The sequence below is a fragment of the Pleurodeles waltl genome, chromosome 1_1 (assembly GCF_031143425.1).
Source record: "Pleurodeles waltl isolate 20211129_DDA chromosome 1_1, aPleWal1.hap1.20221129, whole genome shotgun sequence".
In the NCBI taxonomy this organism is placed as follows: domain Eukaryota; kingdom Metazoa; phylum Chordata; class Amphibia; order Caudata; family Salamandridae; genus Pleurodeles; species Pleurodeles waltl.
Window position 1 is genome coordinate 230,661,797 of NC_090436.1, and position 22,205 is coordinate 230,684,001.

Consider the following 22,205-nt stretch of genomic DNA (forward strand, 5'->3'; position numbering starts at 1 on the left):
TATTTTTTTCTATTTGCAGCTCGTTTTCCTTTAAGGAAAACGGGCTGCAAAGAGAAAAAAAAAAACTGCTTTATTTAAAAGCAGTCACGGAGATGGTGGTCTGCTGTCTCCAGCAGGCCACCATCCCCGTGAGTGCCTAGACTCGCTATGGGGTCGTAAACTGCGACCCACCTCATAAATATTTATGAGGTGGGTCTTTGCGACCCCATAGCGAGTTGCAGAAGGTGTCTGAGACACCTTTCTGCATTCCAAATTGCGACTTGCAATTTGCGAGTCGCACGGACCCGCAAATTGCAAATCGCAATTTGGAATCTTTCTACATCTGGCCCTAGGTCAGTAGACATAATACCACGATTTTGCAGTGCAATTGTTTTTTTTAGTTTTAAACCAGAGTTGTATAACATCTAATTTCCCTCCTTACAATACTTATTAATGTCTTTGTAGCCTCACGGAGAAAAAAGCAAAAGTCCAATCACCTTATTTCCAAATATGTGTTAAGCTCGGCTGCAGAAATCCATAATTTCAAATGGAGTGGCTAAATAGGGAGGCACTTCCTATAGGATAATAACGATTTAATCAATTTTTACTTTGTTTTTTTTCTAGAAGGGTTTCTTTGCTCAGAGTTGTCAGGGGCTTAGTTTAAGGAACTTTAATTAGGAAAAGAAGATGTATTTTACATTGCATTCTAGAAACAATGTAGCCCTCCTCCAGGGGGCAAGCATGATGCTTTATTTAAAAATTGCTGCACATATCCTGGAAACAACTTTGGCTAGATACGAATAATGCCTTTACTTTGTCCAGTGAAATCTATGCATTCTTCCTCCTAAATGTTACTTGCCCTAGGTAAAACCTGTTTGATGGCACTCATTGTAATTTGTTTGAAATTAACTATACCTGCTTCGGTGAGCACGTGGAACCAGGCATTTTAAGTCTGGCATTACCTGTTTGATTCCACTAAAATATGTTTAATATACTTACATTTAGAGGCTTTCAGGTACCTCTCTACATCCATTGGTCTAGTGTGTCATTCACATTTTGCTTCCACCCACTAATGCATATAGCATGGGGGCAGTGGGTCAGCCTGCTTAAGCCACTGGTTAACTTTACTATGTGTGACTGCATTTTGCTCTCTCACAAAATTTCGTAATGCCTTTGTATTTAGAGACTGATGTGATAGCAGAACTCTTCTGATGTGAACCCAGGGCACATTCCACATTTATCAGATCCCATCTCCTGCCAATTCTGTTGTAATTTCCTTTTGTAGTGTTTTGCTTTTCTGACTGCTGCTATTTCACAGCATACCCGAATGTGCCCCCTTGAAACTATTCCATATTACATTATCATATTTTTCTTCCTTTCTTTCTTTCTTCCTTTATTTTGTTTTTTCTTTCTTTATTTATTTCTATCTTTCTTTTTAGAAGGCTTGCAGCCAATGCCAGACTGATTGACTTTTTTAGGGCTATGTTAGCCAAGAACATTTGATTTTACTAAAATTATGTGTAGAACATGGTTATATTTAGGGGTTTCAGCCAGGCGTCATCCATTAGTCTGCAATTGGTGTCATTTACATTTTCATCCACCCACCCCAGCATGTAGTAAGAAGCAATGCATGTGCCCGCATCAGCCACTGGTTGAATTCACTATGTGTTACACCATGCCGTCCTTTCACAAAGAACACATACAAAGTAGTTCCCTTCAGTGTCAGGGAGCACTATGGTAATGTGTGTTTTTTATCCAGATCAAAACATTTCAGCTTGCAGCAAAATATTTCTTTAGATTAACGAGGGCCTGCCATCTTTAAAGAAAAATAAAGATTTACAAAAACCATAACAAAACAACACAAGAATCACCGGAAGGCTGGCAGCTAATGCTAGAACTTCTGGGTTTCCCAATACTAGTGATACAATGGTATTAGCAAATTTAGCTACACTGAACAGATTTCAGAGTCAGCTAGTTTACACCACAATGTTGGCCTCTGTTATCAGTAACAGACATACCCACCCAAGCAGCATGAATTTTGCTTTTACCATGGTCTTTTACACCAGACATATTTGTCCAGTATAATCTGAGGTTTCTTGATGTTCTATGCTTGACACATTTCCTCTAAATATTGATTGTTCTTTCTAAAGTCTCTCTGGTCATCAGGTTTGGACTTCTAATCAAAATCGTCCTTGACGAAAATATTCAAACTGGTCGACACTGCAGAAAGCCAATACTAGAATTGGGCCACAAGGTAACTATCTTGTCAGGCCATGACAGGCAACCTACTCCAAAAGCAGCCTCTAGCCTGCAGTCCACTGAGAAAATACCAACATCGCAGAATTACTATACTGCACCTGCTGGTCACCCATGCATAGTTCAATGTGTCTGTTCTACTATGTAATGTTCCAATGGAGTGAGTAAGGACCAGCTGGTTATAATTTTGGAGATTATCACTTGCATCATTGTTTGTGTTCAGGGAGGAAATACCCCCAACACCATAAAATGGGAATATTTTCAGAATACTTCAAAGGAGAGTGGATCTAGTGGCTTCACCTATTGTGAGGCGTTCTTCTTTGATATCAGGCTTGGTAGTCATTCTGAGCCTTCTGCATTTATGTGCCTGCCCTTCTTTTTTAAAGTAGAGATCTTATCAGTAGACATATCTCAAAATTATACAAAGCTGATTTGGAATTGAAGGCTAAATTAATAAATGAAAGATTGCTAACATTTGAGAACATTTCTGCATTACAAATGTTTCCCTCATCAGTTCTGGGATAGATTTCATTGCCATGGCATATTTTGAGCTAGTTGACCTTACTATTATATGTCTGAAATTTCTCTCCCTAGAGATATCTAGCAGGGAAAACCAGAGTCGCATCTCACTCTTTTCATTGTGCTAACATGCAATACTGCATCTAAATATTAGACATCTAGGACATTATTCTAGATATTGAAGCCAAATTTATCTTATTTAACTGATTACTTAATTCCCATTGTTTGACTGTTTTTGGCACTGAATGAAATCATGGGAATCACACAATAGTTATCAAATAGAAAACCAGTAGTCATCTAGATCTATTAAAAACCTGTTATTTTTAGATTTCTTGTTTCTAGGAAGTTTCTCTTTTCTTTTTAAATGGGTCAGACCTGTCAAATTCCAAGTGGCAGCACTTAAATCCTTCCTAAAATGGCCACTGGCAGCCAAGCCCATGACCTATATAAGCCTATTGGCACCCCAAGAGTAATATACATTTTCGATTTGAACTCTACTACACAGGTCCATCTTAACAATAGTCTACTTGGAACCATCTAGGATGTCTGGATGAAATAGCCTGATCCTGCATTAGATGAACGTTAATGCCAATTATTGTTGCACAGAACAGAGAGCAACAACATGCTTACTTGATCATTATTGAAGTGTTCTTGAAACAATACCCATAAAATTCAGATAATCTTTGCCAGAACCATATTATGTACATTAGTAGGTGAAAATTTGATTTTAGAAGTTGCATTTTGTAACTACAGTCAGATATCTTTCATAATTTTAGAATTATCAGATCACTTGAATTTGATATTGGAAAGGAGGACATTAAAGAGAAAACGTCTAGTATCTATGATTTATTCATTAGATAAAGAGGCTTGCTCAGGAACAAGTCAAGATATGTTATTTCATTCGAAAGCAGTTGCTGAGAGTTTAACAACAACTTTATTGAAATTCTTGTTTTCTTCAAGCCATTGCTTGATGACTCTGCCACAACAAAGTCTTATGTGATGGGATTTAGAAGCAAGTCTTCATATGTTGTCTTTGCATATCATCTCTGTCAGGCTATGAAACAATTACAATAGATTCTACTCTACTGCTAGAACTAGTCTCAGGTATAACGTTATAATTTTTAGGACTTTTTAGATATGCAGCATCATTTTACTTTCAGTTTCTTTGCTAGAGTTTTTTTAGTTTCATAACAGCTGCTAGAACAAAAAATATTATGTTTATAGTACTCTCCTTGGAATCAACCTCCTTCGAACAGCTTGTACCCAGAAGAAGCTAACCATTTGTTTTTATAAACAAGCTTCCTCAGGAAATTATCCACACTAAATTTTCTCCTATATTTTCATAATTTTGCCTATCTTATTTACACTTCGAATAGATTTCTGGGACCAACTTTCTTGACCAAATTCTCTCTAAACACTAGAATATCCAGCCACTTGATACATTCTCTAATCGGCCTAGTTTCAGTTAGGGGCACAAATACAAATAGGGTGGGTTCCATGCATTTCAAAAACTGAGCCTCAGATAATTCAGATTGGGATTTCACATCCTATTGTCAAACTGCACTACTATTTCCAATTTCAACTACAGTTTTCAAAATGTTGGCTACAATGCCAGACACGTGATCATTACTAGAAATTAATTTTCCAGCAATTAAAGGATAGACTCTAAAGCCTTGTGCAATGCCGATGTCATCTTAATAAGTTAAACATACTCTCTAGTAAGATGCAAAGAGAAAGAAGTAACAGTGAAAAAGAAGACTTGAAAAGCGCAAGTTACATTAGAAAGCAGAATCAGTTGACCCAATAGCAATATTATTTTGAATTGGCATTGCAACTTTCTTGCATATTGTAGATTCAACAAATTTCATGCTAATCATAAATATCTCGGGCTCTTTTGGTGTTAAGCACATTTTAATAACACATCATGATGGCAAAACATTTTTGCATAATAATTATCATGTGTAACTTCCATTGGTTCCATAAAAGTACATCACAAACACATAAAACAATAACACATCTGTACAAGACACCACATCTACTCCATGTTCCTTCAAAAATCAACTTGTGTTGCTGTTGATACTAGAATTATTAAATTCCCTGATCCAACTTTAGGTAGTTGTTCTGATAGAACTGACCTACAGACCAATACTTTTAGTGGGTCATGCCTTGCCCGTAGGACAAAATTTGACCAGTACATTTTGTTTGTCAAAGAAGCTCCTCCAATCAAAAAAAGTTTACATATTATGGCCTTCTTAATTCAGTGGCCTCCTCGGGACCAAAGAAAGACAAGAAATGAAACATTGATTGCATGACTGAGTGCAAGCCACCAAAGCGAGGCATCTCAAACTGGACAAGCGGAAACATCACTCACTGCATCATAGTCCCAAGATATTACTTTGGATAGGCAGCCTGAGAACCTTTTTATAACAACCATCAATTTCCCATAACAGCACCAGTGAGGCACAAAGATCAAAATGAACATTAATCTATTTAAATGTATTTGGCCGCGTCCCGAGAACAGCCAGTTTGAGTTTTGGAACATGCCACTCAGGACACTACGGCTCTTATTATGTCCTAGGTGGTAAATGCCGCCTACTGCCACGGCAATGGCCTCCAAAAGACCGTCGCTCTGCCGTATTATGATCATAGCCGGAATTTCGCCAGAAGGCTGGCTGAATTCCAGCTATGGTCATGGTGGCAGACTGCGGTAAGGTGGCGCTGCTGCCAGCAGCAGCGCCACGCCAGTAGAACGCTGCCGACGGTATCATGACACATGATACGGCCTGGCGGTGTTCAGCTGGGGGACGCTGCTGCTGGCAGCAGCGACACATCCCATCTCCTGCCGGAGGAACCCCTGCAAGCAGGTAAGTCGGGTGCTCCGACAGGGGGAGGGTGTGTTGTGTGTGTGGGGTGTGACTGTTTTTGTGTGCGTGCATGCAGGTGTGAGGCGTATGGAATGCATGTGTGCTAGGTTGTATGGCAGTGTGTATTGATGTGTGTGTGTATGAATGTATGCATGCATGGGTGAATGTGGGTATGCATGTGTATGTGTGTGTTTGCAGGTGTGTGTATGTCGGGGGTCGGGTGGTAGAGGACTCGAGGTAGGGGGAGAGGGAGGGGAAGACCCCTATCAGTGTCAGGGAAGGAATTTCCTGGCAATGATAATTCCTACCGCCATGGTTTTCGTGACGGTAAGATTGCCACGAAAACCATGACGGACGGTGGGGTCATAATCCCGAGGGTGGGACTGTGATGGCTGTCTGGCTGGAGACCGAAGTCTCCAGCCCGGCGGCTGTTACCACCCTGGCAGACGGATTAGACTCAAGACAAACCGTCAAGGTCATATTTGGGGGAAAGGTACTGCCAGCATGTTGGCAGTACCTTTCTCCAAATAACTCCGTCCGCCAGGGTCATAATGAGGGCCTACATCAGAACATTGTGGCTTAAGCCGGACCTTAACTAGTCCTGCACTTTTTCAAACTAAGTCACATCTTATCTGGGTGAACTTGCAGTTATAGATGTGGGGCCTCCCATAGAAGACACAGCCTTAACATTTTGCCTTAAGCTGAGCTTTAAGGGATCTTTCAAGATTCACTAGATATATTAGATTTGTGAACCAGTAACAGGAGGATCTCAAGGAGCTGTATACTGCTGCCACAATGAAAGACCAGGTCCTGGGGCCAGCCCTCCATGTGCAGCCAATCCCCTCTGTGCAGGCCTTCAAGCAGTCAAACCCTGCAGTGACTTTTGGGAGTCAAATACTACAGCCAAGAGTTCCCTAAGCTAACCCTCCATTGGCAGCCATGTTTAGTTGGCCTGACCAGACTCTGTATGCAATTCGCTGTGGGAGGCAAACATACAGTACCCATGGCCTTTGGCCCACCAAGCACTGTTTGAACTTGTTGCAGGTGCACAACACCTGCTGTGCATGGCCAATGCCACAGAGGCTGGCCTCTGGTCAGGCTCGTCACCCATCCTGCCATGGACAGCCAATCCCCACTGTGCATGGTGTCCGGCTGAGTGCAGAGAGTTGGGGGGACCAACCTCTGTGGCACCCTGTCCTTGGCTCTGCACCACAGGGCTGGCCACAGGGCCTGACCTCAGGCTTCAGGATCTGGTCTAAGCCTACATCCTACTTTCTTTCTTTGTTTTTCATTCTGTGGTTTCAAAAATGGGTTCTGCAGACTCAATGCAAGCTTTATGGGCTGGTGTCAATGTCCCTTCCAAGCTTCACTGGCTGGTGCCAGAGCAACAGAACTGGAACAGGGAAGTGAAGTGTAAAGGACTCTTATGCCAGCCCATCAAGCTTGCCCTAAGGTCTCAAATCCACCTTGGAGGCTTTGCTGGTGTTTAGCCATTATATACACAGAAGGTGCAACAAAATAATTTTTTAAAACATTTTATACACAGGGGTGTTCCATTGTGGCCTCTCGACATGAGCTGTGGGTTTGGGGTAAGTTCACTCTCCCCTCTTATGTGCCCTTACATTTTCTTTTTCAAGACATGAGGACCAAGTGCCCTCTAATGGACGATGGCTGAAACATTTTCTGCTGATGTTGTGGCCTGTCAATCAGAAACGTTTGCATACAAGGACTTGACACTACAACTGTGCCTCTCAAATTGTCAGCTGAATAAAAAGCTCACTCTGTCTATCAGATCAGTATTTTTATTTTATTTGGGGCCTGCAGAGGCCTGATACTGGTATCCTGGATTCTCCACAAATGAAATATCCAGGTACCTCTAAACTGTAACCTCTTCATGCCCAACCAAGGCACTGTTTTAAATACTGATTTCTCAAAAACTACTGAACAGATTTACACTAAACCAAGCTAAGGAACTTTCTTGAGTATAGTTCTACCTTCATGTATATTTGGTGTAATTCTGTGCAGATTCTTTTCTGTATCGGAAAGCAAAGATTGCTCTTAAACTTTAATGAGAAATAGCACTTTTCCTTGGTCTCTGCTTGATGGATACACGAAACATGGAATGAAGAAACAAAAGTGCATGTAATTTGTTTGAAAAGAATTGTGCAGATTTGTCAAACAGCGCCAAAGGTATTAGGAAAACAAAAAAGCATTTTTTACCACAATTCAGACTTAATAATAACCACAATGGCAATATTATTACTTACTGGCTGTTGCAAGTAGATAGCTATAGTCAGGACCTAGTTTTGATAGAAAAAACAGTTTTTGACTTGGCTATATCTTTGGCACCGTTTGATGAATTCTTATGACATTTTCCAAAGAAAGTTTCCTCCAGCTTTTAGTTGCACATGGAAAGTTTCAGAGTGAAGCAGGGGCCAAAAAAAAGGGGAGTAAAAAAAGTGTGTTTCCCAGGTTAATTCCCATAGAGATTATAGACACGACTACAGCCTGAACAGCTGGATGGAATTACGCCAAGTTTTGCAGAAAGGTAGCTCTTGGTCCAGAAAGCATCCATTTTTGTTATTTGTTGTAAATCTGTTCTGTAGTTTTCAAGAAATTAAAGGAAAGCCAAGTTTGTAGAACTGGGGTTGTGACAAATTCACGAATACTCCCAATCTTGGCAGGGATCTGACTGGCTGCCAGCACTTCAACCAGGAAATGTTGGCAGCCATTTTGGAAAAATAAATGCAAAAAAAGGAAAGAGGGCAGGGTACATATATGCTACCACCCTAGCCTTGGTGCCGGGGTTTCCCTGGGACCCCACCAGAGCTAAAAAACATTTTTCTAAAAATGTACAGTGAAATTCATGGATATCTGTGAAATTCATGTTAAATTTAAAAAAACAGGCACAGTTTCCCACGCTTCTTTTTAATGTAGCCCCGGGTGTCTAAGGTCCTGAGGCATGCATATTTTAAAAAGAAATGGAGGGGGCGCACAGAGCCTCTCTCCAAGGGCTTTTTAATGCTCCAGGGACCACGACATCCTCGGGCTACATTACAATAAATATAAAGGGGGGTCGTGTGGACCCCCCCGGGCCTTGGGACCATCACTGCCCCAGGGCTTTTTATTAAAAACCCACAGTAGGCAGAGGTACATAAGAAGCAATTTATTAAGGTAAGAAGCGGGAGCTCAGTTTAGCATGGAGGATGAACTAAAATGAGCCTAAGGTTCCAGCCAGAGAGGTAGTGTCATCCTGCTCACAGGTGCAGTCTGAGCATAGTGTTGTACTCTGAGACTGCTCTCTTAATTCTTAGCATATAATTGTGGTTTGTCCACCCACAAAGCAGCATGATCAATTGACATGAACAGCAGAACCCATTGCATCACCATGACTCTTTACAGCACAACTGTTGCTAAACTGCCCAGGAGCCTAAATAGCACAATAACGCCAATTAATTTCTGACCCTACACTAAACTGCTTGCCCTTCAACAGCCCACTGCACAACTGCATCCTCCAAATAAAGCCAAACTCTGACCCTTCACCACCACACACTACACCCCGCTGCAACAGCTTGGATTCTTTGATACAAACTGCATGCCCATTAACCTTTGCTGTCGCTGGCAGCACTTACCGTGCACTCTGTGGTTGTCTCCCAGACATCCACCTGGCTCCACAGATGCTGCCCTCGACTTGCTGGACTCTGCATCCACTCAGCTGCCTTTATTGGCTCTGCTGCTCCTGCTCAGCCCTGAGACTGCCTTGCCTGTAATTCCGCCGCTCTGTGATCCCTGCGGACTGCCAGCTCTCATCCTAGACCCATGACCACCTCTGCATTAGCTCCTCAGGTGATTAAACAGAAGCCCTATGCGAGTGAAGAGTCAGACCTCTATGACTTACACTGCCCAGCTCCTCCCTCCAAGGTCCTGCCTCTGTGATGTTTCACCTGTTTGCCTACCCCACACTATGGGCAATAAATTCGCTCAGCTTTGATGAAGTACAAAGGCCAAAAATAGCAGTGCTTTGCTGCACTACTTTTAAAACACAGGAGTGTGCCGTATATAGAGGAATACAGCGCACCACTTAGTACCCCCTGCGCAGGCATTGAATTAAGCTGTCTAGTGCCCACGCAGGCATCCTTGCATCATAGTGGAAGGGTGTCTGTGTTGAGGGGATAGATTGTTTATGTGCAGGAAGGAGTGCCTTCCTGCACATAAACAATCTATAATGGCGATGTGGCACTTCTATGTGTGCTGCAAAATGCAGCACACATGGAATGTACCAAGCTTCCTGAACATAAACAATCATCCATGGCATTTTTTTTCTCTTAGAAAAAGCAAAAAAATGAAGAGGAATAAAAGCATTCTTCCTTGTTTTGCCACCCTTGGGGTGGCGTTAGTTTTTGGCGCTGCCTCAGGTTTACGACAACTCGTAAATCTGAGGCAGCATCAAAAGCAATGAGTGTTGCCGTGGTACGCCCACAGCAACACCCATTGCACGCCCCTCTGACGCAGAAAACTGCATCGGAGGGGCTCATATTTACAAGTAGGTGTAACGCCACAAAAAAGTGACATTACACCTCCTTATAAATATGGAGCAGTGCTTAGTGCCACCAGAGTGTCATGAAAAGTGATGCTCCAGTGACGCTAGGGGCTCATAAAATAGCTACAGTAGGTAGTTATAGTAAGGACCTAGTGACTTGGCAATATCTTTGGAGCCGTTTGACGAATCTTCCAAACAAAGTGCCCTCTAGGGCTTTGTTGTACATGGAAAGTTTCAGGGTGATTCGTAAAGCGGGGGCCATGAAAAAAGGGGGCAGCAAAAAAAGTGTGCTTCCTCTGTTAATTCCCATAGAGATTTTAGTTACAACTACGGACCAAACTGCTGAACTGAATTATTCCCAGTTTGGTAGAAAGGTAGCTCTTGGTCCAGAAAGCGCTCTTTTTGTTATTTGGTGTAAATCCGTTCAGTATTTTTTGAGAAATTAAAGTAAATCCAAATTTGTATATCTAAGGATGTGGAGGCTCCACGGATCTCAGATATCTCATGCTGAGATCTGACTGGCTGCCAACACTTCAACCAGAAAGTGTTGGCAGCCTTTTTGGTATTCGGATTCAGCTGAGTCCCATAATAAAATGTTAAAAAAAGAAAATGAGGCAGGATAGGAATACCTCAAACCCTCTAGCTTTGGTACTGCAAAGCATAAAAGCATTTTTGTTACAATTTTCAGCAAAATCCAAGAAGGATCTGTGAATATGCTGAAAATAAAATTGCTTGCTGTTATCTTAGCCCCTCGTGGGCCAGGCCCCAAGGACATGCTGTATATATATATATGTATATATATATATATATCTATATATATGTGTATATATATATGTATGTATTAAAAAAAAGGGGGGGTTCACGGCCCCCCCCCTACAAGGGTGCAGTAAAGCTTTCAGGAAAACTACCTCCCAAGGGATCCACTTTAGGTTATGCAGGGGGCTAGCTGGACCCCCCTGGTCCCAGGAACCACCACCTCCCCGGGGAAAATGCAAAATTATTGTGGGGGCTGCACAGATCCCCCACCCTCCAGGGACCACCACCTCCCCAGGACCTTTTGCATTTTCAAAGTTGGGAGGGGGCTGCACAGCCACCTCCTGGGCCAAATACAGTCCAGGGGACAACCACTTCCCCGGGGCTGGCCCATGCAGAACAAGGGTAAGGGGGCTTTGCGGCCACCCTCCTGGAGACATATATGGCCAAGGGGATGCCACCCCTCAGTGCCGGCTTCTGTTATCTACTGAGAAGCACACCCTCAGGAGACAGTTGCTTGCTTTTGCTTGGTAGCAGCTGTGTCAGCTCCCGCCAAGCACAAGCAAACACTCCGCTTCCAGCAAGCGGGAGCTGTCAAAATGCTCTTGCTTGCTGGAAGTGGAGTTTTTATCTTGTTCTTTGCCCACAGGCCTGCCGGCAGGAAAAAAGATTGAAGTATTGCCCCCGCACACAGGGGGCTGCATTTCCAGCAGCTCCCTGCGTGCAGGATCGATACCAGCTCTGGCAGGATGCCGGGAGCTGACTCGGACCGGCATTGAGGCTCCCCACGGTCCCTCACATTAATTTAAAAAATGAATGATTCCTGCCCTGCCTATTTATCTAAGATAAATACACAAGGCAGGGTTCATTCTGCACATTTCACAGAAATTAAATCTCAACAAGAAGAACCTACTGATATAAACTAAACAAGTGCCCAGGTTGAAGCTTCCCTTCTGTGAAGTACTAATCATGCTAATTTCTCGCTCATTGTCAAGGCAAAGCAGGGGTTCTTTTCTCAGCATTTCCACCTTGAAAAGATATCTGTAAAGCTTGATGGAGGTACTTGCATCCTTGCTTTTTTCAAGCGCAATATAGGGGTTCTTTCTTGTCAACTGCTGAGGCCAGAGATTATGGGCCGTATTTATACTTTTTTTAGTGCGACATTTGCGCCGCTTTTTGACGCAAAACGGCGCAAACACAATGGTATTTTGCAAGTTTGCGCCGTTTTTGCGTCAAAAAACTACGCAAATGCGGCGCAAAAAAAGTATAAATACGGGCCTATGTTCTCCCTAGAAGCCATACCCATCTACACCCCCTCATATACATTACTGGTATGCAATGTTTCTCGCCCTTTTTCCAGGAAGATGGACAGCTTACTAAAAGGCCCCCCAAGGGCGTTTCCATCTGTTTTTGGAGACATGTTCTTGATGCACAGAGATATGATCATATAGTATGTGAATTTCCATGGTTTTGTTCAAGTAAATTCACAACCTAACTATAAAGGCCCTGTAACCTTTATTTTTTAAAGTGAATATATATTACCTACTGGAGGTCACCAGTAGGTATAGTTAGGACCATGTTTTCATAGAAAAAGCATTTTTTGACTTGCCTAGATCTTTGACCCATTCCATTTAACGAATCTTCACAAAACATTCCAAAAACATTGCTCTGGTGATTGTTGTTGCACTCAGAATGTTCTGGGGTGAGCTGTCAAGTGGGGGCCGAGAAAAAGAGAGGGGTAAAAAAAAATGTGCGTTTCCTATGTTAATTCCCATAGAAGTTTTCAATACGACTACAGCTTGAACCACTGGACGGAATTACACCCAATTTGGCAGAAAGCTAGCCAACAATACGCAGACTGTGCTTTTGCTTATTTGGTTTAAATACGATTGCGAAAGCACATGACACCAAAAATGCTGTGACTGTCTGGCAGGATCATGAGCTGAAAGTTGTGGCTGCCATTTTATGTACGGTCCCCGGGGCTGAAAATAAAAATGATAAGTGGTATAAGGGGTCAGGGTGAAGGTACCCTGAGCTCAGGGCTGTGATATAGGAGTCTTTGTGGTGAAATTATGACCTTACAATGTTTTTTCTATGCAGCATGATATTCCTGAATACGTCGCAACGCTCAGCACAGCCTCCGTGTAACATTACAGTGAATTCGTGAATATCGGCAACATCAAAAACTATCCAGAGACGTATTCATATACTCATTCATTCACTCATACTTGCAGTCAGACACTCATGTACCCACCCAATCACAGACCCACTCAGAGAATCGTACACCCACTTGAACACCCACCCAGACACTCACGCACTCACTCACAGACCCACTCAGAAACTCATGCACCCACTCACAGACCCACTTAGATTCTCATAGTCCCACTTAGAGAATAATGTACCCACTCAGACCCGCATGCACCCGCTCATAGACCCACTCAGACCCTTATGCACCCACTCAAGACCCACTCAGACACTCATGTACCCATTCACAGACCCACTCATACCATCATGCACCCACTCACAGATCCACTCATATCCTCATGCACCCCCTCACAGACCCACCTAAATCCTTACGCACCCACTCACAGACCCACTGCAACACTCACACACTCACTCACAAACCCACTGAGACTGTCATGCAGCCACTCACATATGCAGTAAGCCCCTCATGCACCCACTCACACACCCACTCAGACACTCCTTCACCCACTCTCAGACCCACTCACACACTGAAGCAGCCACTCACAGACCCACTTGGATGGCCAAGCATCCACTCACAGACCTACTCACACCATCATGCACCCACTCACAGACCCACTCAAACACTGATGCACCCACTCATAGACTCATACACCACTCACAAACCCACTCAGAGCCTCACATACCCACTTGCAGACTCACTCAGACCCTGATGCATGCACTCACAGAACCACTCAGACCCTCACGTACCCATTCACAGACCCACTCTGACAATTACACACTCACTCACAGTTCCACTCAGACCTTCAAGCATGCAGTCACAGATGCATTCAGACACTCAAGCACCCACTAACAGACACACTCAGTCATGCACCCACTAATATACCCACTCAGACACTCAGACACCCACTCACACACTGATGCAGCCACTCACAGACCCCCTCGGATGGTCAAGCACCCACTCACACCCTTATGCACTCATTCATAGACTCACTCAGAGCCTTCTCACCCCCCACTCACAGACCCACTCATACTATCATGCACCCATTCACAGACCCACTCAGACCGTCATGCAGCCACCCACAGAACCACTCAGAGCCTCATGTACTCACTTGTAGACCCACTCAGACCCTGATGCATGCACTCACAGAACCACTCAGACCCTCACGCACTTATGCACCCACTCACACACTGGCGCAGCCACTCACAGACCCACTTGGATGGTCAAGCACCCACTCACAGACCCACTCACACCCTTATGCACTCACTCACAGACTCACTCAGAGCCTTCTCACCCCACTCACAGACCCACTCAGACTGTCATGCAGCCACTCACAGACTCATACACCCACTCACAGACCCATTCAGAAACTCACACACTCACTCACAGACCCACTCAGACCCTCATGCATGTACTCACAGAACCACTCAGACCCTCACACACCCATTCACAGACCCATTGAGACATTGACAGACCCACTGACATTCCTGCTCAGAGCAAAGAATCAGACACTCATGCACTGTCTCACAGAGCCACTCATGGTGTCATGCACCTAGTCATACACCCACTCCACACCCTTATGCACCCACTCACAAACTCACTCAGACTCTCACATAGGCACTCACAAACTCACTCAGACACTCATGCGCCCACTCTCTGATCCACTCAGCGTGTTAGATATTCATTCACATGGCCACTCAGATCCTCACGTTCCCAATCACATACCCACCCAGACCCCCTTGCACAAACTGACGGACCCAGTCAGACACTGACGCTGCAGCCAATCCCTGCTGGGTTGGGAGGTTATAGGGGCTTGACCACAGGCAGTCAACCACCGCTGCACACGGCCATAGGCCATGTGTGGCAGTGGTTGGAATAACGCATACTAATGAAAATTACTGTATGTTAAAAAAAACATAGAAATTCACTGAAAAAAACAAGGTTTACAGGGAAGATATAGTTAGGAAATAGAGTTAAAGTAACATAGAAAGTAATTTAAAAAACTAAAGGTTATAGGGACATTAGAGTTAGGTTCTGAATGTACTCGCACAAAACCAAAGAAGTTCAGCAATTATAATTAGAGTTATTTCAAGTAACTATAAGTCGCGGCCTAAGGTAACTATAACTCTCGCCCTCACCATGCAATGTTAATTACCCCAGATATTACTGCACTCATGACAATAACATCAATAAAATTTCAATGAAACATTAGAAGTCAAATTATTGAAAATAAAACTGTGCATGGCGGTGGCACGAGTTATAGTCTCCTTAGGGAACGAGTTATGGTTACTTGAAATAACTGCTGAATTTCTCTGGTTTTCTGAGAGTAAGTTCTGAACCTAACTATAACGTCTCTATAATCTTTGTTTTTTAAGTGAATACATACACACACATATTCTGTGTTACCAGTGGAATACTGCTTCACATAGAAGACAACACTCTCACTTCTCATTCAGTATTTTTCAATTCTGATCCAATGGCTTGACCTCCCAAATTTAAGTCACACATCAAACACTGCTATTAAATATTTGCATGATTCAAAACAACGACATCATCACCTAGAAGTTCCACAATGGCCCCCACCTCCTTTATAACTATATGAACTAGGACAGCCAGCACCTGGCCCTTATTACCAGTCAATTAATGCTATTTTTCAAACATCATTTTTATGGACAGAGTATTATCTATTCACCTTGCAGTAGAGAGATGCTACAAAACGTCACAGCTTGAAAGAATTTAACTTACTGTCTCCAGTGGCTTGATTATGAAACTTCTCAAGGTCCACATTTGGTGGCCTGTTGGGTTTTTGGGGTGCTGCCCCTAACTTGTACAGTGGTTTCAATGGTATCCGCTTTGGGACAGCAGCACCCTTTTCCTGTTGCTGCTTCTCTTGTGAGCTGGACGTTGACTCTGGAAGAGACTTGCGAAATGGGTTTGAGGTTGTAGTTGAGTTGTCTTCAGCCATTTTCCGCTCCCTCTCATTGCTTTTATCTATTTTGGTGGATAAGAAAGGGCTTTGGAGATTTCTAGTACCTGTTGTTTTCAAAACAATACCGAAAGGCTGAGAGGAGGGCTCTGGACTGTTGGTAGTCTCCACAAGGTCTTTTTTAGGCTTTGGAAACCCTGGCTTGGGAGTTTTAGGCACTGATGGCCCCCATGGCAAAGAAGTATTTGTACTTGCACTTTCTTCATTTTGAGGGGGATTTGCTGTTAATGTGGTTTTGGCTACAGGGGGCTTTGGAAACAAAGGTTTGGATTCACCTCCATGTTGTGCCGGAGGAAATGAAACTTTGGGTGCTGCAGTTTCATGCCCATTGCCTGGCTTGTGTTGAGGCGCAATGGGGAAGACGGGTTTTCCTTCTTCTTTTTTTTGTTCTACGTGTCTTAAAGCAGCAGTTGCAAACCCTATATGTCCCTCCTCTTTTTTCGGCGCTTGATGAACATATCTGTTAAGAGCTGAATTTGGCTTTGTATACGGCGCTTTCGAGTCCTTTCCTACTTCTTCTTCGGATGTTGTTTTAACTCCTCCAAAGGTAGGTCTCAGAGCCTTCTGGAAGGCCGGAGGCCCGGAAGTGGAATTTGGATTGCTCAAGTGGTCGAGCGCGGCTCTCCTTGCTGTTACTGCCGAGGTTACCTGTGTTGTCGGATGCTGGCCCGTCGCTTTGAAGTTTCTGTTCTGTGGCGGAGCATCGTCTGCCACTGTGCTGCCGTTCTTAAACCTCTCCATGAGTGACTTTACATTGCCCTTCTCGCCCTGCAAGAAGAGAGAACGAAAAGAGCTGAAAATGAGAAGTCTTGCTACATGCTACAGCACATGAAAGAGTTTCCTGCTTTGAGGCTTGCTGTCCTCCTCACTGGCTGAAGCGATAACGTAACATTTCGCTTCCTGTATGTCTAAACACATTCGCACTGTTGTTTCTTTGGTCGCGGTTACCGTACTCTATAAATGTATATGTTGCATATTTAATTTTTCTTATTAGTATTTGAACATCTATCGGGTTTCAGAATTCGAGAGATCAGAGCTTCCAAAAGCTAGAAAACAACACAATATCAGAATAAGATATTTCTTGTTGTAAATTTACCAACCTATACATGTCGGTAAAATACAAAACCTCAGGTAAGGTTAACAGGGTTCTTAATAGCTTCAGATTGCCTTAAAACGGTATGCAAAGTCCATGTTTTCCAATTCTAAATACCTTATTTTATTATTAGTGTTAGTATTTTTAGAAGTAGTAGTATTAGCTTAGATTGGGAAGCACTATACATAAGACAATCCAGTTCTATACAAAATTCAGCAAGGTTTATGTATTTACGAAACAGGAGAAGATCTTGTAATAAACCTTTAGTGGCCCATTCACAAACTACACTAAATAGTAATACAAACGTATTACAAAATGCTATTCAGAAAATACTTGTGGAGGCCTAGGCTTCTGCCTTTTCTTTGTGCTGAGTTCTCAGCCCCGACTTCAGAGGCTCTTCACACGTATATATTTTAGTAGTGACTGTGAAAGGGGAAATGGATGGGAAACAGTGAATATTTACGAACTACAGTAGAGGAGTTTAGGAAGGAGTAAGGAGAGGTTAAGAGAGGATTAGGGAGGGATAGAGACAGTGGTGTAACGAAAATTGAGGGGGGGCCCTGGAAAGTACCTGACGGTGCACAGTGTACTGTGCTGAGGGGGGCCCCTAGAGCTCTGCCCCCCCTACCCCCTCACCGCAGGGGATGCAGGGGCCTTTGTTACACCACTGGATACAGAAAGGGACATTCAGTCACACACAAAAGAGTTATCCCACTCCTATTCATGGTATGCAATTCTATAGTTACTACTTACAAAAAGGACCCAAAACAGTAGTGAATGTAATCCAGCTCAGAGCTGCACCAGCACTACACATTGCCAAGTAGTGAACAATATTAAATGATCGTATTGCTCTCTATGATACAAGTAATTCCTGCTACATTTCGACTCAACAACTTTTTTTAGGACTGCGTAAACTGTGGGGCCTATAAAGGTTTTTGAGAGTGATGAAATCTCACGTACCAAGCCCATCATCATGTCACAAGTTGGAGTAAGTACATCTATGCCCACTGCCCTTTGTCCACACAGTGGCATGTAAGGGACAAATATGAATTGTGCTAAACATCAACCTAGCATGAATAAAGTGATATGTTCCATTGCAACCTCTTCGGAACCCAACCAATTTTCAGTCAACTAAGTGGAGCATCAGAGACTGAACTCTGTATATTTCGTTTTAGAATATGTGCATGATTTAACAAAGTCTGTTTGTGTTGTGTAAATACCCGCCACTGTCCGACTCCGTGCTGCTTCCTGCACCAGACCCTTGGTCTCCACTGAGTGCACCAACCGACATCGCAAGCCAATACTGCTGCAGTGCCTCTGAAGTCCTGCCACAGCGTAAGTCCTGAGTGCCGTGTCACCAAAGTCCATGACACCTGACTCCAACTCCATCGCAGCACCTGTGGCCCTGTGGTGTGATTGCGAAACCACATAGTCGATGCCTCGCATCTTGACCTGCTGGATTCATGGACCCCGCCTTGTCGTAAGGAACCGACTCCTCACAACCAACATCGCATCACCTTCCCTGCAATTGTATGGAACTGACGCCTCATCTCCCCTGCCTAGCAGTAAGGAACTGAAGCCTCACATCTCCAGTAGTAGTAAGGAACCAATGTTGCACCGGTTCCAGCAACACCTTACCTCCCTAACTCCGTGCAACATCTTTGTGTCCCTGTTTTCCAAGGTACTGTACCGGGGGTTCGTGCAACTCTGTGACAGGCTTGCACTCCCTCACGAGTGGCATTGGACTGTTGGGAACAACAATATCAAGACATCGTGATAGCCCCAGTTGGCACTATTGTGTTCCTAAGCACCATCCTGACATTTTATCTTTGAAAATGTATATCTTTGCTTGTGTATGTTGGATTTGTTGTCATTTTGGTCTTGTTTTACTCAGATAAATATTGGCTATTTCTTTAAACTGGTGTGGACTACTTTTGTAGTGTTTTCACTGTGTTACTGTGTGTGTGTGTACAGATACTTTACACATTGCCTCTGAGATAAGCCTGACTGCTTGTGCCAAGCTGCCAAGGGGGTGAGCAGGGTTATAGTAGCTTGGTGACTCCCTTATCCTGACTGGAGGTAGAGTCCCTACTTGGACAGTTTGCAAACCACTGCCAACTAGAGACCCCATTTCTAACAAAATGGTATTACACGTATGAAGGGTCTGAGTTATAGTTACATTAGGGCACTGCAGCCAGGCCCTGGGGCCAACCCCCTATAACCACATTCAAGATGTAGTGTTCCTATGATCCATTCCTCTCAACCTTTTTGAATGCCCTTGTTAAGCCAGTTGTGGGTTATCAAATGGGGTATGGAGAAAATAGCTCCCAATTTAAAGCCATAAGGCTATGAAGGATTGATTAACCCACCAAAATTGCTAATGCGTAAAGGTCTGGTCTAATTTGATATGTTGGTTAAATATGTAGAGTTGACTCATCGAGTCAAGAATATTCAATCCAAACTTATAGTTTATTGATGCGCGTACGCATAAAAGGCCACTGTAAGCCAACAACGTGTTTCGCCCCCTGTGGTGTGTCAACCTGGGGCTTTTTCAAGGCTGTAATGATAATAACAGGTCAATCAGTTACTAAGGACACATGCAATAATGGAATATCTATTAGATGCGGTAATACACCCATTGAAAGAAATGCTACTTACCTGGACTATATACACACTGTGCCAGCATCTGCTTCACCTATTGCGAGTTCTTAATTTGCATGTGCCAACAACAACTCTGGGGAAATATTTCACTTTGGTATTTTCCCAAAAACCTAGTTATATTTCTTTAGAAGGTTCACGAGAGGTGTTAGACTGCACCTATCTTTCCTTCCTTTTTCTTCTACTTTCCACTGGATGCACAAGGTACATTGAGCGACCTCTCCCTTTTCACTGATATCACAGGTTATAGAAAACCACCTTTACCAACAGTCCTTAGTAACTGATTGCCCTGTTATTATCATTACAGCCTTGAAAAAGACCCAGGTTGACACACCACGGGGGCGAAACACATGTCAGCTTACAGTGGCCTTTTATGCATATGCACATCAATAAACAATACGTTTGGATTGATTATTCTTGACTCGATGTGTCAACTCATATATTTAACCAACATATGAAATTAGATTGAATCTTCACGCATTAGACGTTTTGGTGGGTTTATCAATCTTTCATACCCCTATAACCACCCAACCTTGTGGGGACAGCCGCAGGCCCTGGTCTGCAGCGAATCCCTACTGCGAGCCCCCTAACAACCCAACCCCACACTGCGCAAGGCCTTTGGCCATGCACAGTGGGAGTTGGCTGCAGGTGCTCATGGACACTCTCCCTGGGCCTATCTCAGGCCTGTGGACCCCATGCCTGGAGGAGGGTGGCCACACGGACCCCATACCCTGCCCAATTTTAGCCCTGGGGACCCCATCCCCCAGGGTCCAGTGTTAATATATATTTTTTTGGGGGAGGAGGGGGGCACATGGACCCCCCTCCCTGGGCCAATCTTGACCCCTGGGACCCCATCCCCGAAGCCCAGCCTTCTACATTTTTTTGGGGGTGATGGGGAGCCACGTGCCCCCCTCCACCGGCCATTCCCAGCCCCGGGATCCCCATCCTCATGGGTCTGGCCTTAATATATTATTTCTTTTTGGGAGGAGCTGCTTGCCCCCCCCCACCCTGAGGCTGTTTTCGGCCCTGAGGACCCCATCCCCTGGGGCCCTGCCTAAACTTAAATTTTTTGGGGGGGAAGGGAGCCGTGCGGTACCCCTCCCCAGGCTGATCTCGGCCTGGGGATGCCACCCCCTGAGTCCTGGCCATGTCACCTGGATGCCCCCCAGGGCACCCACTCACTGCTGTTGAGGACCACAGGGGGAGTCCGAAGGCCCTCGCGGTCCCAGCTGGCTCCCTGCCTCCTGCGGGAGTCAGCACTGAAGTCACAGAGTGGGAGCTGCTAAAAAGCAGCTCCCTCTCTATGACCGCAATTATTTCCTCTGTTTCCCTGCTTGTATTTCTGCAGGCAGGGAAACAGAAGAAACCTCTGCTTCCAGCAAGTGAAAGCTGTTTGGAACCGGAGTGTTTGCTCTAGTTTGTGGGAGGTGTCAGCTCTCACCAAGTCAGAGCAAACAGCTATGACCCTGGGATTGGCCACCCCAAGACATAGCAGGAGCCAGCCCTGGGGGGTTGCAGTCCCCAGGGCTATCATTCGCTCCATGAGGGGCTGTAGCCCCAAGGAGGTGGTGGTCTCCAGGCCGGGGATCCATAACAGACCCCCTTCATTATGTAAATAGAGCTCTGGGGAGGTGGCGGTCCCAAGGCTGCAGGTGGGGGCGGCGGCACTCCAGCAAGTCATGTCATTTATAATTCTGCCCCAGGGAGGTGGCGGTTCCCCGCATTTAAAATTTCAATACCTCTGGGACCTGGCCAACCCGGGTGCTTCACTGAAACAATCGCAGAAGCCTGCGCTTGTTTCTTTTTTACATTTGCGATGGATATGTGGATCCTGCTGGGACCCCAGCACCAGAGCCAAGGGGCTAGCGTGTCCCAACCCTGGCCCCTTTTCTTTTTTTTAATCTTTTTTTTGGGGACTGTGCTTCAGCCGAGTCCCAACATGACTTCCTTGTTGGAGTTTTGGCAGCCAATCAGATCTCTGCATGAGATCCAGAGTGTTTGCGGGGTCTTCACGTCCCTATCTATACAAATTTGAGTTTTTATTAGTTTAAAACTACTGAACAGATTTACACCAAATAGCACAAACGTCGCTTTCTGGACCAAGAGCTACCTTTCAGCCAAATTTGGGGTAATTTCGACTCATGGTTTGGGCGCTATTGCTGTTCAAAATATCTATGGAAAGATGCATGTGGAAAAGCATTTTGGGACCGCCCCCTTTTTCTTGGCCCCGCCTGACGGATCACTCCAAAGCTTTCTAGACAGCAGCTGACATGAGCGTCAAATTTTGGGGGAATTTTTTTTTAAGATTCGTCAACCGGTGCTAAGCAGATAGGCAAGTAAAAACCACTTTTTCT

At 44.3% G+C, this 22,205-nt stretch overlaps 1 protein-coding gene across 4 annotated transcripts in view; it reads right to left on the reverse strand.

The window, feature by feature from the left end:
- Positions 1-22,205, reverse strand: part of FYB1 (FYN binding protein 1) — a 602,843-nt gene that overhangs the window by 322,246 nt on the left and 258,392 nt on the right. For all 4 annotated transcript variants that reach the window (XM_069221341.1, XM_069221354.1, XM_069221340.1 and 1 more), the window contains exon 2: positions 15,860-16,868. In XM_069221341.1, the coding sequence (XP_069077442.1) occupies positions 15,860-16,841 (982 nt within the window). In that variant the 5' untranslated portion in view covers positions 16,842-16,868. The remainder of the gene's footprint in view (positions 1-15,859; positions 16,869-22,205) is intronic.